This window comes from Gavialis gangeticus, unplaced genomic scaffold (genome assembly GCF_001723915.1).
Source record: "Gavialis gangeticus isolate Ggan-Ray unplaced genomic scaffold, GavGan_comp1, whole genome shotgun sequence".
Classification (NCBI taxonomy): Eukaryota; Metazoa; Chordata; order Crocodylia; family Gavialidae; genus Gavialis; species Gavialis gangeticus.
The window spans coordinates 4,739,808-4,752,860 of NW_017729015.1; the positions used below are offsets into that span (position 1 = coordinate 4,739,808).

The 13,053-nt window shown below is 43.4% G+C and overlaps 1 protein-coding gene across 1 annotated transcript in view; it reads left to right on the plus strand.

Moving 5' to 3' along the window:
- SNRNP40 (small nuclear ribonucleoprotein U5 subunit 40) overlaps window positions 1–7,573 on the plus strand; it is a 23,380-nt gene extending 15,807 nt beyond the window's left edge. Inside the window, exons 9-10 of the mRNA XM_019512131.1 lie at window positions 5,291–5,394; window positions 7,087–7,573. Of these exons, the coding sequence (XP_019367676.1) occupies window positions 5,291–5,394; window positions 7,087–7,136 (154 nt within the window). The 3' untranslated portion in view covers window positions 7,137–7,573. The remainder of the gene's footprint in view (window positions 1–5,290; window positions 5,395–7,086) is intronic.
- The last annotated feature ends 5,480 nt before the right edge of the window (window positions 7,574–13,053 follow it).

Below are 13,053 nucleotides of genomic sequence, written 5' to 3' on the forward strand. Positions count from 1 at the left end.
GAGACTCTATTTCAAGTAAAAGGGAAAACTAAATCTTTTTTCATAAGTGGAAACATGTATTCTTGGTTTTGTTCAGAATCTTCTGAGATGTTCATGGTCACCAGATGGGAGTAAAATTGCAGGCGGGTCAGCAGACCGGTAAGTTAATCATACTGCGTCACCTTCCAGCCCAAAGTATTTTAGAGGCATCAGCACAGCTTAACCCTGGGAATCCTATACTAGTAAACCAATTTTACAAATGAGGAAGGGGAGAGGCACATACAGTTCACAAGATCAGAGGCAGGACTGGGTATGAAATTACTAGTCCGAACACAGCAGGCCATCAGTGCAACAATATAGAGGTATTTTGTGTTGCCATGATATCTGTGACAGATTGATTATATTCTCTGCCCATTAACCTTAAGGGTGGTAAGCCTTCAAGAATAAACAGAACCCGGTTTAGAAGCAATTTTATGGTGCCAGTTAAATGTGGCTGAAAAGGGATGTTCTGTAGCATATCTGAGTCTCTTAGAGCATTGGATGTACACTGCAGTAGAAGCACTATAATCAGATGGCTTGTGTATCACTACGTTCAGCTGAACTGAAAATGAACCAAAGGATCAGAAGCAGAGCTAGATTACTGTGTGTTGAGCTGTGTGAGCAATGTTCAGTGGAGTACTCAAGGGGTCCCTGCTAGCTTTATTTCAATTTTATATTATTGCAAATGATTTTGAAAGAGTAAAAATGTGTATAAATTAGCCTCCTCTGGGATTTGAAATAGGAAGGTGCTGTAAACGAAGGACAACCAAGGAGGAGAACAGAGTAATCCAAAAAAGTCAGATTGCAGCATGGGATAAGACAAAGTTGGATGCTAACACAGCTGGAAGGAACTCCTCTAAATGCACATTGAGTGGTATATAGATCCTTGGCAAGCACAGATTCAAAACGGGCACAAGGGCAGGTGCAGTCAGCAGAAAAACAAGCTTATAATAATGTGTAAGGGGCGGAATTCTTGGTTTTGTTGTCTGGTTACATAAGGACCAGCTGGTGGACCAAGTGACCTTGGTATGACACTCTCCAAGTGCTGCTACATGTAATGGTAATTTGTTACTACTTATACAGTAGAGCTACTATTATTTGTTAGTGCTGTGGCTGGTCCTGAACTGAGGACTTGATATTGAAGTCAAAGGTATTAAGTTAGTTCTGTAGGTGCTGGGTGCAGTCCCACAACCTAAAGTAAACTCAACAGTGGCAGGAGAGATGAGGCCAGTATCTAATATTTCTGCCTATGTGTCTGCCAAGAGTCTTTTTGTTAAAGCCCTGGTAGGAAAGCAAAATGAAAATAATTGTTCTGCTTCTTTGAGGTGTAAAAGTTGGTTGCCAGCTATTGATTGGCTTCCTGCAGTATTGCATGGACCTTACACTGGCTAAATTTAGATAGTTATTTTATACATATTAGACTCTGTATCTGCTGAGCCTTGAAGAGCTTGTTGTGGTGAAAAGATCCAATTAGAAGTGCCATCCCTCTCCCCCACAACATTAAAGAAAATATACAGCAGGAGGAAATGTTTTAGAGCAAAGATTTGTCACAATTCTCACCTTCTGAGTTTAAATAGCCTGACTCTGGTTTAAGTAGATACTCCATTAAGTAAGCGTTCACACCTAAGTCACATGCTTGTTTTCAGCATATATTTCCCTCTTACTTGTTTTATTAAAACAATTTATAGACTGCTTCCAGCCTCAAAAGGGAGTACTTTTTACAGAGCAGATCTACTCCGTACCTCTTCAAACTGACCTACTTGATTGACAAAGATGAGTTAGCCCAGTAGAGTCAGCAAGGAGAGAGCTGGATTCTGTTTCAGCTAAATGTTAACAAAATTTTAAATGCAGGGAAAATTCTAGCTTCAGTTAGCTCTGTAAACCCCTACTACAGACTGTAAGATTGAACAGGTGCTACTGGGCACATCGACACGTGCATATTAATGTGACTCAGTAAATTCCAGTGCATATTGCACCAGAGTCTGTTGTTCTCAGATGCTGCATTTATACATGTACCCAGGACCACAGCACGTTGAGCCGGGTTGGAGCAGCCCCAGCTGGTAGAGGGCTCAAGGATCAACCAGGCCAGGGCTGCTCCAACCTGGCTCAGTGTGCTGCGTAGAAGCTGGTTTGGGCATAACGGTTTTCCATTGCAAGAGTAGGTGCCAGGCAGCTCCTGCACTGAAGCACCCTTGTGCCCCAGCCAACCGTATCAGCGTCTAAATATGCAGTGCTGCAGAGTAAAAAAAACTCAACAACACAATAGTACTTGCATCTACAAGTACTACCCTGCTGCGGAATTTATTAGTTTTCTGCAGCCTAATAGGACCACACATGTAGCCTCAGAGGCATTTACCAGGGAGCTAATTAGCCCCTCAGCAGCAAACGTCTCGTGTAGATATGCCCGCTGAGGAATTGGTCTGCAAAGTCTCAATTTCTGATAATAATGCATAAGTGAGATAAAAGTGGCATCCAGGTTTGTTGGCATAGCTAGTGAAAAGAGTTCAGTGCAGAGGATGTTAGCTGCAAGGTTGAGACTAGAAACGTGGAGCTGCCCAGTTCCATTTACAGAAACATCTTTTTTCAATAGCATAGCATGGTAGCTGGCTTTTACTCACTTTTTTTGGTTGTTGTTCTTGTCTGATTATCTTTTGTGTTCCCATTCTTTGCAGTGTCCCCTTTGGACCCAACAATGCCTTTTGCCTTGAGTGCAGCAGATCCAGTATCCACAGTTAGACAAGCCAATTACTAGACTGTCAAAAATCTTTTCCTACCTAATAGAATTAGTCTTAGATGCTGGTCACTTCCATAAACAATTCTTCTTTCTTCTAATGTTTCCAAGGCAAAGCAAAATGAGAAGGCAGTCTAAATGTAGTCCATAATTGGCAGCCTTCCTAAACCCATGTCACTGATTTTTTTTTTTTTTTTTTTTTTTTTTTTTTAAAGAGATGTGAACTTTGTTACAAGTAGTGTTTCATGTGGTAAAGCACATGTGGTATATTTGAAAGGAAGTGGTTCAAGTAGGATATAATGTAGCCTTGTCCAGTTTATAATGCTTCTTTCAGAATACCTCTTTCCATTCTGATAGACAAAAAGTACTCCTATAAAATCTCACAGTAGCCAAGGTCAAAACACCACCTTGTTTTTCAGTAAAATGTGTGTGCTAACGAATCAGCTAATGACATACAAAGTGAAGAGCATTTCCAACAAGGAAAAATGTTTCTGCACAGATTTGCATTCTGGAGTGCTGATATGTAATGGGTTTTTATCCCTCTTTAAATGCAGACTGTTTATAAACATAATGTCCTTAAAAGTTGAACTTCTCATAGTGTCAGCAGTTTATTTTTGAACCATTATATGAAGTGTTTGAGCATCTCTTTCACAGTGTCCTTTAAGCAAGGTGAGGGAGCCAGGGAAGGTGGAAGCAGGAGAGGTAGAGGGAGATATGTGGAAAGGGTGATCATATGGGCTTTGTGAAAATCTGGTCAACTCTCTAATAACTTTATAATGCTTAGTAGTAAATTGTGGCTTTGTAGCTGCATGGGAAACGGCCATTTTCTATGAAGGGTGTATGTAGAGGAATTAAACTAGTTTTGGCTGGTTGTTTCTTGTCCTTCTCCTGTAAAAGATCTCTGACTCAGTAGACGTGTGTGTTCCCTGCCCACATGTGTGAACTCAAACTGGTAAGGCTTGGTATTGTGCTCTTCTCAATATGGGAGTGACGCCTTCTGTTAGCCGCATTTTAAGTCCCACCTAGTCCCAGAAGCATGTAAAACTCAGTAGGTGTCTCCTGGTTTCTCCTGAGTATTTTCTAGGTGCCTGTGATGTAATAACTTAGCAGTTAGGAAACAGGACACCTGGGCTCTAGGCTCTCCTCAACCAGGAGAGGTTCAGCACTACGTCTCCCAAGTCTCAGGAGAGCACACTAACCACCAAGCTGTAGGCTAGGCTATGCGTGAGCCCCCTTCCCTGCTTCCTGTTGAAGATGTGCTGCTGTTCAGCTAGGATTTCAAGATTCAGAGGCCAGGAAGACAGAGCACAAGGGGTAGCCTGACTCTCCAGCCTGGCATTAGGACACTGTCCTTTGGGGTTGGGGGAGTCCTGGGCTCATCATTCTAGGATTATTTCTGTGGGATTTGTAATTAAATTGAGTGATGGTAACATGCAGTAGTCCAAGGAACAGAACTAGAAGTCAGGATTCCCCCTTTGCAAATGAGTGTCCCAGGCTACAGTATCTGGGTCCTGTTCTGACACTATGAATATTGCATTTCCCTATTGCACAGTGGTAACTCCCACCTTATCTATAGCTGGGTGGTTAGGACACTCCTTGGAGGTTGGAATTTGATTTGACAACCTCTTCCCTCCCAAGGCTGAGGACTTTTTCTCAAATCCAAGTTTCCCATGTCCTGGGCAGTCCTACCCATAAGAGCACACAGGTATTAAGTCCCTGGCCCTTGAGGCCCCCCATAGGCTGTGACCCTGTGCACTACACTGGGGCAGTGTGGGGCCCCAGAGCCCAATCCCAAAACTTGGGGTCTGATCTGGCCCTGCACCATTAATCTGGATTAAGGGGCCAAAATGTTGAGCACCACTGCACTAAACTATATAACATGGTGAGTTGTTCCTCCTCCTCCCTCTCCCCTAGCTGGGCCTTTAAAGGAAAACACTGTATGCTCATCTCCACTCCTGAAACAAACAGTTGTGGGTCCTTATTCGGAGTCCAGAGTCCATCATACACTTGGGTTTCTCAGGAAAGAAAGCTCCTGCTTGGAGCATGGGTGCCTAAGGACTTCAAGGAGAGTGTATGCATTCATATAGACCCCTTGGCTTAGCATTTCCTATAGGCTAGGTTTAGGTGGCTTCCCATTAAGTGTGCATGTTTTGGATCACGCTTCTGGGGTACTGAACCCTCCTTGTGCCCGGTAGATGGAGTCTAGCTTCTTGATCTTCATTACTGCATTCCACTTTGGAAAACAGGTGCCTGAAAGTTAGGCACTGCAGTACCTCATTTGTAAGCACATAAGTCTCTTTTTATTGGATTTAATCCTTACTTCCCAGCCTGAAAGTTATCCAGTCCTTGTGGTTTCCTGAACCCAGTGATGTAGTTTAATTTGAGAAAATCCACAGTTTGTAAAGTTGGAAAACAGAATTGTAATTATTAAAGTGTAATTGGAGAAGTGTTACAAAATTCAGGCAGGTTAGGGGCAGTTGCTTTCCTTTTCAATGTCCTACCATTGGGAAGTTTCACACTCTTAATGATTATATCTTGCAGGTTTGTTTATGTGTGGGACACAACCTCCAGGAGAATTCTCTACAAATTGCCAGGCCATGCTGGCTCAGTAAATGAGGTGGCTTTCCATCCAGAGGAACCAATTAGTAAGTCTTGTTGAATTGCCAATAAGCTAAAGTCTCCTGGGGAAATGGGACTAACTACTGAAACATTTCTGGACCTAGTAGTACTGGAATGACTTCCCAAGAGCCCCAAAGAAGGGCTTTTTGTTGTAGGATTTGTATAAGCAGCAGTGCTGCATTGAGCAAACAGCATAACTCAGCATAACTCATATTTACTTTCATTTATCTTACCTGGGATGAGTTGCATTGCTCTGGTGATGTTTGATTTTCCCCTAGCATAAACCCATCACACCCGGAAGTTGTGCCCTCTTGATTTCAGGGTCTGAGTGTGTTAGGAAGAGTTAGTTTTGACCTTGAGAGTTGTTGGTTCTTGAAATGCCCTGTTCCAAGAACTAGTAACAGAATTCACAATACTAGGATTCACATGAGGACAGGGGAAGATTTAACCCAGTCAGCATTGATAACATTTCCATAGCCAGGTTAACCATGCTGTGCATTAGCTGAAACCATTCTGAACATCAGTTTCTTAGGACTATCTTCTGTAGTGCAGAGAGGGCTGCAGTGACATTTGTTTCCATGGAAACAAAGACTTGTTGGCTGTAGGATAGGTCACTACATTACACTGGTCAGGAACCTGACATAAGTTGCCCTTGTAAGAGTAATTGGAAGCTGCTTTTTTCCCAAAAATGAAAATACGAGCAACGGTTTGGTTGCATGAATTGAGTGCAATGAATTATGAGTTTCTATCTTGGTTATTCACTGCTCTGCATTTGGATCAGAGAGTGCTAAAGAAAGCAAGCAATCTTGACCCTTTGGTGCAGAACAAATAATTGTAATTGCAACCAGCTAAGCTCCTCTGTGAATCGTCATTCATCTCAAAAAAAGAAATCTGTCCTCTCGTTGCACAGAGGTTTATACAGTCGACGCCTGGTAAACGTCAAAGGGAATTCATCTTGTAAATTGCTCCACCTGCCCCAAAATTCAGACTTCTTCATAGTGAGGAGCTTAGTTTTTCAAACCATAATGAGATTGTGGACCTAACTGTAAAGTCCATATGCAAGAAAAAAAGAACATCTCCCATTGACTTGCCTGGAAGACTGGCTTTTGTATGGGGGGAGGTATCATGTCTGGATAGAGAGTTCTCAAATGTGATAATGCACTGAATCCAGAGTACACCCACTTCTGAATTAAAGGTAGAGCAGTGTTTCATTATGCTTGAATGATAGCTGCATTGTACTTTTATGACTTGCGGTAAACAAGAATAATGGCCCTTAGAGGCTTTTTTATAAAAGCATTGCTCCCTCTAGTGGCCTGCAACCTGAATTATAGTGCTTAATTCTTGCAATCTGAAGTCATTTTTCTTTGGAAAAAAGCATTTTTTGTGACATTTCATGGCTATTTTATTGCCTTAAAAAAAAAAAAACAGCAAGGAGATTAATACAAGCAGGCAATAACAGTATAAGCAGCATTATAACTTAATAGGAAATATACTTCCAAATATACCTTGGGGTAGAAAAATAACAATGAGAACATGGAAAACTTGGTAAGCTGCCAGTAAATTGATAATTCTGCCAAGCATTTCTGAGGAGAAAATATGTTTGGTTCAAAATTTACTTTCTGTAGTCAAGTGAAATAAGTGCTCAGGATCCATTTGTCTTTAATTTAGTAGCTAAGCTCTCCTGTGACTCCTAACTTTCTGTGTTTCCTCCTTCCCAGTACTCTCTGCCTCCAGTGACAAAAGACTGTACATGGGAGAGATCCAGTGAAGCAGAAGAACAGATGACTTCATGTCTGCCCTCAACACCTTTGGGTTGCAGAAGTAGACATGAGTTGCCTCTAACCACTGCTGGCCCATTCAGACAATGCAGTAACCAAAAATATTGAGCCATCTTTATTTGCAGAGTGATATTTATTATCTCTTCGCCAACAAGACATCAGATAAGCCTATTTGGATACTCCTACCACACAGAAAAATAGACTTCTCGGTGGGAAGAGAGTCAGAAAATGAAGTGTAGTCTAAGCCTTTTACAATTTTCAAGACATGTTTTTCAGTACCAGGTGCAGAAGATACTGTTGGGCTGTTCCCAAATAACTCAACATTTGTTGTAATATGTGTTAAAATTCAGTGACTTGTGTATTTCCTGGCCAGGATTTCTTTGTTTTTATACAGAAAAACTAAATAGACAACTTTTTACAAGAACTGGATGATGGAATTTGTTGCTATGTTTGTTTTCTATTGTGTAGCTCTAAACTGAGGAAAGTCGCTTTAAGGTAATGGGAAACTTTAGAGAAGCAGCTTCTTTTTCCAGAGCAATAAGAATGACCACACTGGAAACAGCTCATTTCCACTCAAAATGAAAACAGGATTCAGCAGTTGCCAAATCACTATGTGCCATAAATAACCTTTACAAAGGACTGAAATATCTAGTAAAAGTGCAGAGAACTTAATAATCAGCAGTTAAAGGTGTCAGCCCAGTCACTCTTGCTCTTTCCCCATATGCTTGGTTTTTGAGAGTAGTGTCAAGCATCCTAAGCTGGATGAGAATGACTAGTAGCAAGGTTTTCAAGCAGATTAGACTGTGCGTGTGTCAGCTTGGCTCACGTCAGGTTTGTTACTGTTATGTCAGCAGACTTCCTCTCAAGCCGATAAGAGTGCCTTCCCAACCAACTACAGTTCCTGTTGCTGGAAGTCTGCATCAGGGCAGCTGTAGCCAAGGGGTACAGTTAGAGCTCTTTTCCCTCTGGTCTCATCCTTGACTACGAGTTCAAATTTTGTCCATGACCCTCCTTTAGCGCTTAAAATAGCTCTCCCTAAGGTACAGTAAATGGGAATAGGGAGTGAAAGTGAGCCCATGGAAGTTTTCCAGGGATGCCTTGCCATTCTTCCTCTGGCATTGCTTCTCTCCATGGTTGCATTGGTGCCTAGGTGTAGGTGTTTGGGTGAGAGCTCTGTTCTGTTGTGGTTTCCTTTGACAAGGTACCTACTTCATTTGAATGGAAGGATTTTGTGTGCGCGTGCTGGTCACAAATACTGTTGTAGCCTGCCTTACTGTCTTAGCCTATCCTCTCCAAAAAGTGCTGTCATTAGCTTTCTATCATGCTACTGACTCTTGTGTGTCTAGATTTACTTGTCTGCTCCCCTGGGCTGCCTGATAGTGGTTATAGATGAGAAACTGTAAAGATTGGTTTTATTTTTCTGGCAGGCATTTGGGTCTATAAATCAAAAGTTAAGTTCCTCTCATTCCATACAACATAAACTTGTCCTGTGGCCACAACATTCTTAAAGGGAGTGATGGACCCTACGTTTTTGGTGACAAATGCTCCTGAATGTGCCCATGTGTTACCAAAGCAACACTGGGCATCTTTAATTTAGGCAGCTGACCCTGTTACTGTGGCTTCTTCTTACAATTCCTCCAAAACAGCCACTGTGTAGAAGCTTCTGCTGTAGCTTTCCCTTCAATGAGTTCGGTGAACTTCAGTGCTGCATCCTGTCATTTGAAATCCCTACCAACTTCCAAGTCTCTCTCCCTTTATCCAAAGCATTGAAGGTCAGAAAGCACCATTATAATGAGCAGTCTGACCTCCTGTGTTGTACTGACTTATACCCTGCTATTCCTGCACTGAGCCCATAAGTTATGTTATGGGCTATAACATCTGCTTGAACCACAATTGAGGTATCATTTTGATTTAAAGAATGCAAATGAGCAAATCCACCATGGCTCTGGTGGCTGATTACTGAAGGGTAAGCTTGGTAAATTGTTCCAATGTACCTTCCTGTTAGAAATCCAGGCTTCAGTTGTACTCTGAATTTGTCCAGCTTTAGCTTCCAGCCATGAGATCGTCTTTATGTTCCTCTTCATTTTATTTCCTGCCTGAGCTTGGAGGGCCTCAACTGTTTTTTATCTCTCCTGTCTTGCTATGATTTCTCCCACATCCTTCCCACTAGCATGTGTGATCTTTGCTAGATCCCCAGGACCTCCTTTGGAGTCTTATCAACACTGAACTCTAATTGGGCATAGCCACTTAGCGAGTTGTAGTTACATAATATATGAAGGGCGTCAGGCTCTGAGGACTCTGTGCATTCAAAACTGGCACGTTTTCAGATGGGTGCAATCAGTTCCCAGCCATCAGGTGTTTAAGAGTCGGGAAAAGCTATAATTGATGCAATTTGTGCATCGGAAAGGGAAAGAAGGAAAATAACCCCCTTTTCCTTCAAAAGGTTTGCTGGCTGATTGCTTTAGCATCACTCTGTTCTGCAAAGGCTCTTTGTGCCTCACTTCCCTGTGAGCATTTTTTTGCCTAGGGAAGTAAAAGGAGCTCGAGCAAACTACCCCAACATGAGCACTGCATTCCACACAATGAAACTGGTCAATTAGTGTTCACATGGAGAGGGCAATTTCCTGGTTGCCGTGTCACCAAGAATCAAGCCCTTCCCTGAGAATGGAGGCTTATCCATCAAATCTAACCCTCCTTCCCAGCGGACAGGTCTGAGGCAATCAGCAGACAGGCCTGCCAGCCCAGCCCCCCATCTGCTTATCCCAATCTGCAGAAACAGGATGCCTTACAGCACTTAGACTTGGTTACAAATTTTAATGGGAGTGTGTCTGCAAGGCACCTAAAATCCCTTGGAAAAATACAGTACATAAAAGTCCTTACTGGGGTATTCTCTGGTAATCAGTGGGGCTAAAGGCAGGATAGGGCTTAGCTCAACAATCTAGGTCCTTTCATTCAAATCAAGTTGAAGCCTAGAAGAGAGCCTGGATGAGCTTAAGTGCATGAAAACAGAAATGTTCAGTGCAGCTTTAACTGACTTCATTTTCAAGTAGCTTGATGGAGTGGCTTATGCTATAATCATCAGGGTTTTTGGTTTTGGTTTGGTTTTTTTTGAAGACTTCTCTAGAAACAAGTTCCAATTTGAATCCAGGTTCAAATGTAGGAGGATCCCTTCTGTCTGTCATTCTCCAGTAGGAAAGTAGATCTGAGTCTGATCCCTTACTGACTGCTGCAAATCTATCCACTTCTCCCAGAAAAGCTGGAAGTACTGAGGATGCAAGCAAACTTGGTTAAGCTAGTCTTAGAAACCTACATTTTACCTGCACTGGAGAAGGGGCTCTGGGGAGAGCACAGGGCGGATATTGGCTGTAATGTACATGGTAAATAAATAGTTCCCCTTGCACGCCCTTCTGCGCCATGCTGTGAACCTGACTTCACCTCAGAAGTGGGTGCATTCCCCTGCTGGCATATGTGCATGACCTTGAAAATTTCTCCCCTCACCCTGCAGTGAAAATCAGGCGCGACTTCGTTGAAATCTAGGATTTTGAGGGGGAGGGAGGGGGGAAGAGAATTTGGCCCGTAGTCATCTGGGTTTGTTGGTTTGGGATGAAATGTTCTATATAAAGTAAAACTAATAATCTGTCAACTGGAGGAATTGGAAGGGAGGGAAGCATGAGGTAAAAGCAAGGGAAGATTTATTTTTAACTCTGTGTAGTATTAAAAAACTTGCTCTGAAATGCATGTAAATTAGGGTTATGAATCCATCTTGGGCATGTGGTGATTTCAGCCAGAAACCCTGGTCTGGAATTACAGCTGTGTTATAGTCGGTGGCAGGGACATTCATCCCTGCATGATGTACTTTGCAGATGCCTCTCACTTAATAGATTGTTGCAACAACAAGAAGAATGCAAGCACTTGCATTTGAGTATTTAATAAGTCCTATTATAAGCTTCAGGGGATTATTGGTTTTTTTTTAATATATGTATTTCCAAGCATCAGGGGAAGAAAGAGACTTTCCTGAGTTGAGCTGCTACTTCTCCAGGCTTATCTGGGTGATGATATGATAATCCTCTAGGTTTCTGAATCATTGGGGGGTGTTAATAAAATATAAAACAAAAATGTGTCATAAATGCCCGTGCAGGTGCCTGTGGAGCTTGCTGGAACTAAAGCAAATGGAGCTGAGCTGGGCAGTGCTGAAAGGTGGGGCTCTCTCCCTGATGCTCTTGGCTTGGTGCTTTCATCATCCAGCTAGATTTTTTGTTTCCCCTAGTGAGTTCATAAGTGTTTCTTCCTTTTTCTGTCTGGTGTCAGAAACTGCTGGTCCAGCAACCTTTCCCCCTGAGCAACTCAGAAGTTGTGTTTTGGCTTGACTGAGATGATACAGTCTGTTTCTTTTCTCTTCTGTCCCCGTTTTGGCAAGCCTATTTTAGTTGGTGAGCTTCTGAGAGAGTGAGGTATGGAATCTGGGGCACTCGACTCAGTAGGCACCTGAAGATGGATCGCATGGGGGAGAAATAACAGGGTCTGCTGCAGGCCGGAGCTGGGGGGACCCAGGACTGGGGCTGCAGGGCAGGAGGGAAGTACCGAGTTATGGCTGCGTACATGGAGCATAGGGAGCAGCTGGTCATACTGTAGCTGGAACTGAAGCTAGTTCTGCTTCCAAATAACACACATGGGTGAATATGGTGATCATAGAAAAGCAGCAAAAAGAAAAGCAGCTGTAGCTCAAAGTGAAATGGGGCAAAGTCACTGTTTTATAGTTTGCTCCTTAAGTCAGTATGGATCTCCAGCTCCACTGCTGTCCTGTCAGGGGAGAAGTGGCATTGAGCTTTGCTAAAGGACATTTGGAGAACACAAAGCAACCCTGTTTATTGCCCAGCAGCTGTAAGGGGTGGTGCAATGTGCTCAGATCCTTCCCTACCCCTTACTGTGTAGGATCTGTGGCCCATAGTGAAACGAAGCATGGATAGCGCTGACTCCTGGAGGTCCCAAATACACAGCATTGCTGAGGCAAGCAAAGGCAGACCAGCCTGGGAGGAGGGACCTCAATTTGTGCCTAGGTGGAGAGTCGGGTCTCCCAAATTCCTCAGGTCCTTTTGTACATGGCTGTGGACAAATTACTAGGTTTGGAGGAAGCTGAAAAAGTATCAACTCTTTGCTTCCTCCTGTTCTGCAGGTTGCCTCTCCCTCTGTGCTCCTGCTATGTGTGTTATGCAGACCATAGGACCCTGGCTGGGAGGCAGTTTTAAGGCTTAGAAGCCAGCACAGACAGCATCCATGATCCTATATCTGAACCTTTATCGGCTCAAGTGTCCACTCTCTCCTTACACAGCTCTACTGCCCAAAAGTCCCTCACTTGAAACCTACTGAGTCCAAACCTAGGCTGGGCTGGTTATTGTGTGTGGTGGGGGGTGGGTCTTTTAAAGGTCCTGTGTGAGAGGGGAAGAGATTAATCTGCTAAAAGTTAAGAGTTCTCCCATAGCAGAGTTTGTCCCCAGAGAAGGAACTGAGTCCTCTTCTGTCTCCCTTGAACCCTATCACATTTCCTGTGAACTGCATGTTGTTCCTGGGGCTCAGCATGCCATCTGCCAAATCCTGCTGCTATTTGCTCTGGGAGTTAGCCTTTGTCAGGGTGCATGGACCTTCTGCCAACCAGGAAGCAGTAGGTGCAGCAAGCAAGGCTGCAAATTGGCAATGCCCTGGCTACCTGCATGGAGAAGCGCTGGGGAGACAGCAAAGGAGGGCAGCAGAAGCTACTGTTCTTCCCCACACCCCACAGGCACTTGGGATGGGTGAGCCAATGAGTCGGAATAGCATGCCAGGAGGCTCTGCCTCCCAGGCTCTTGGGCTGCAAATAGGCCTGGGAGAAGTGCTAGCCTGCCTCACAGATTTGAATCTTTGCCCCATCAC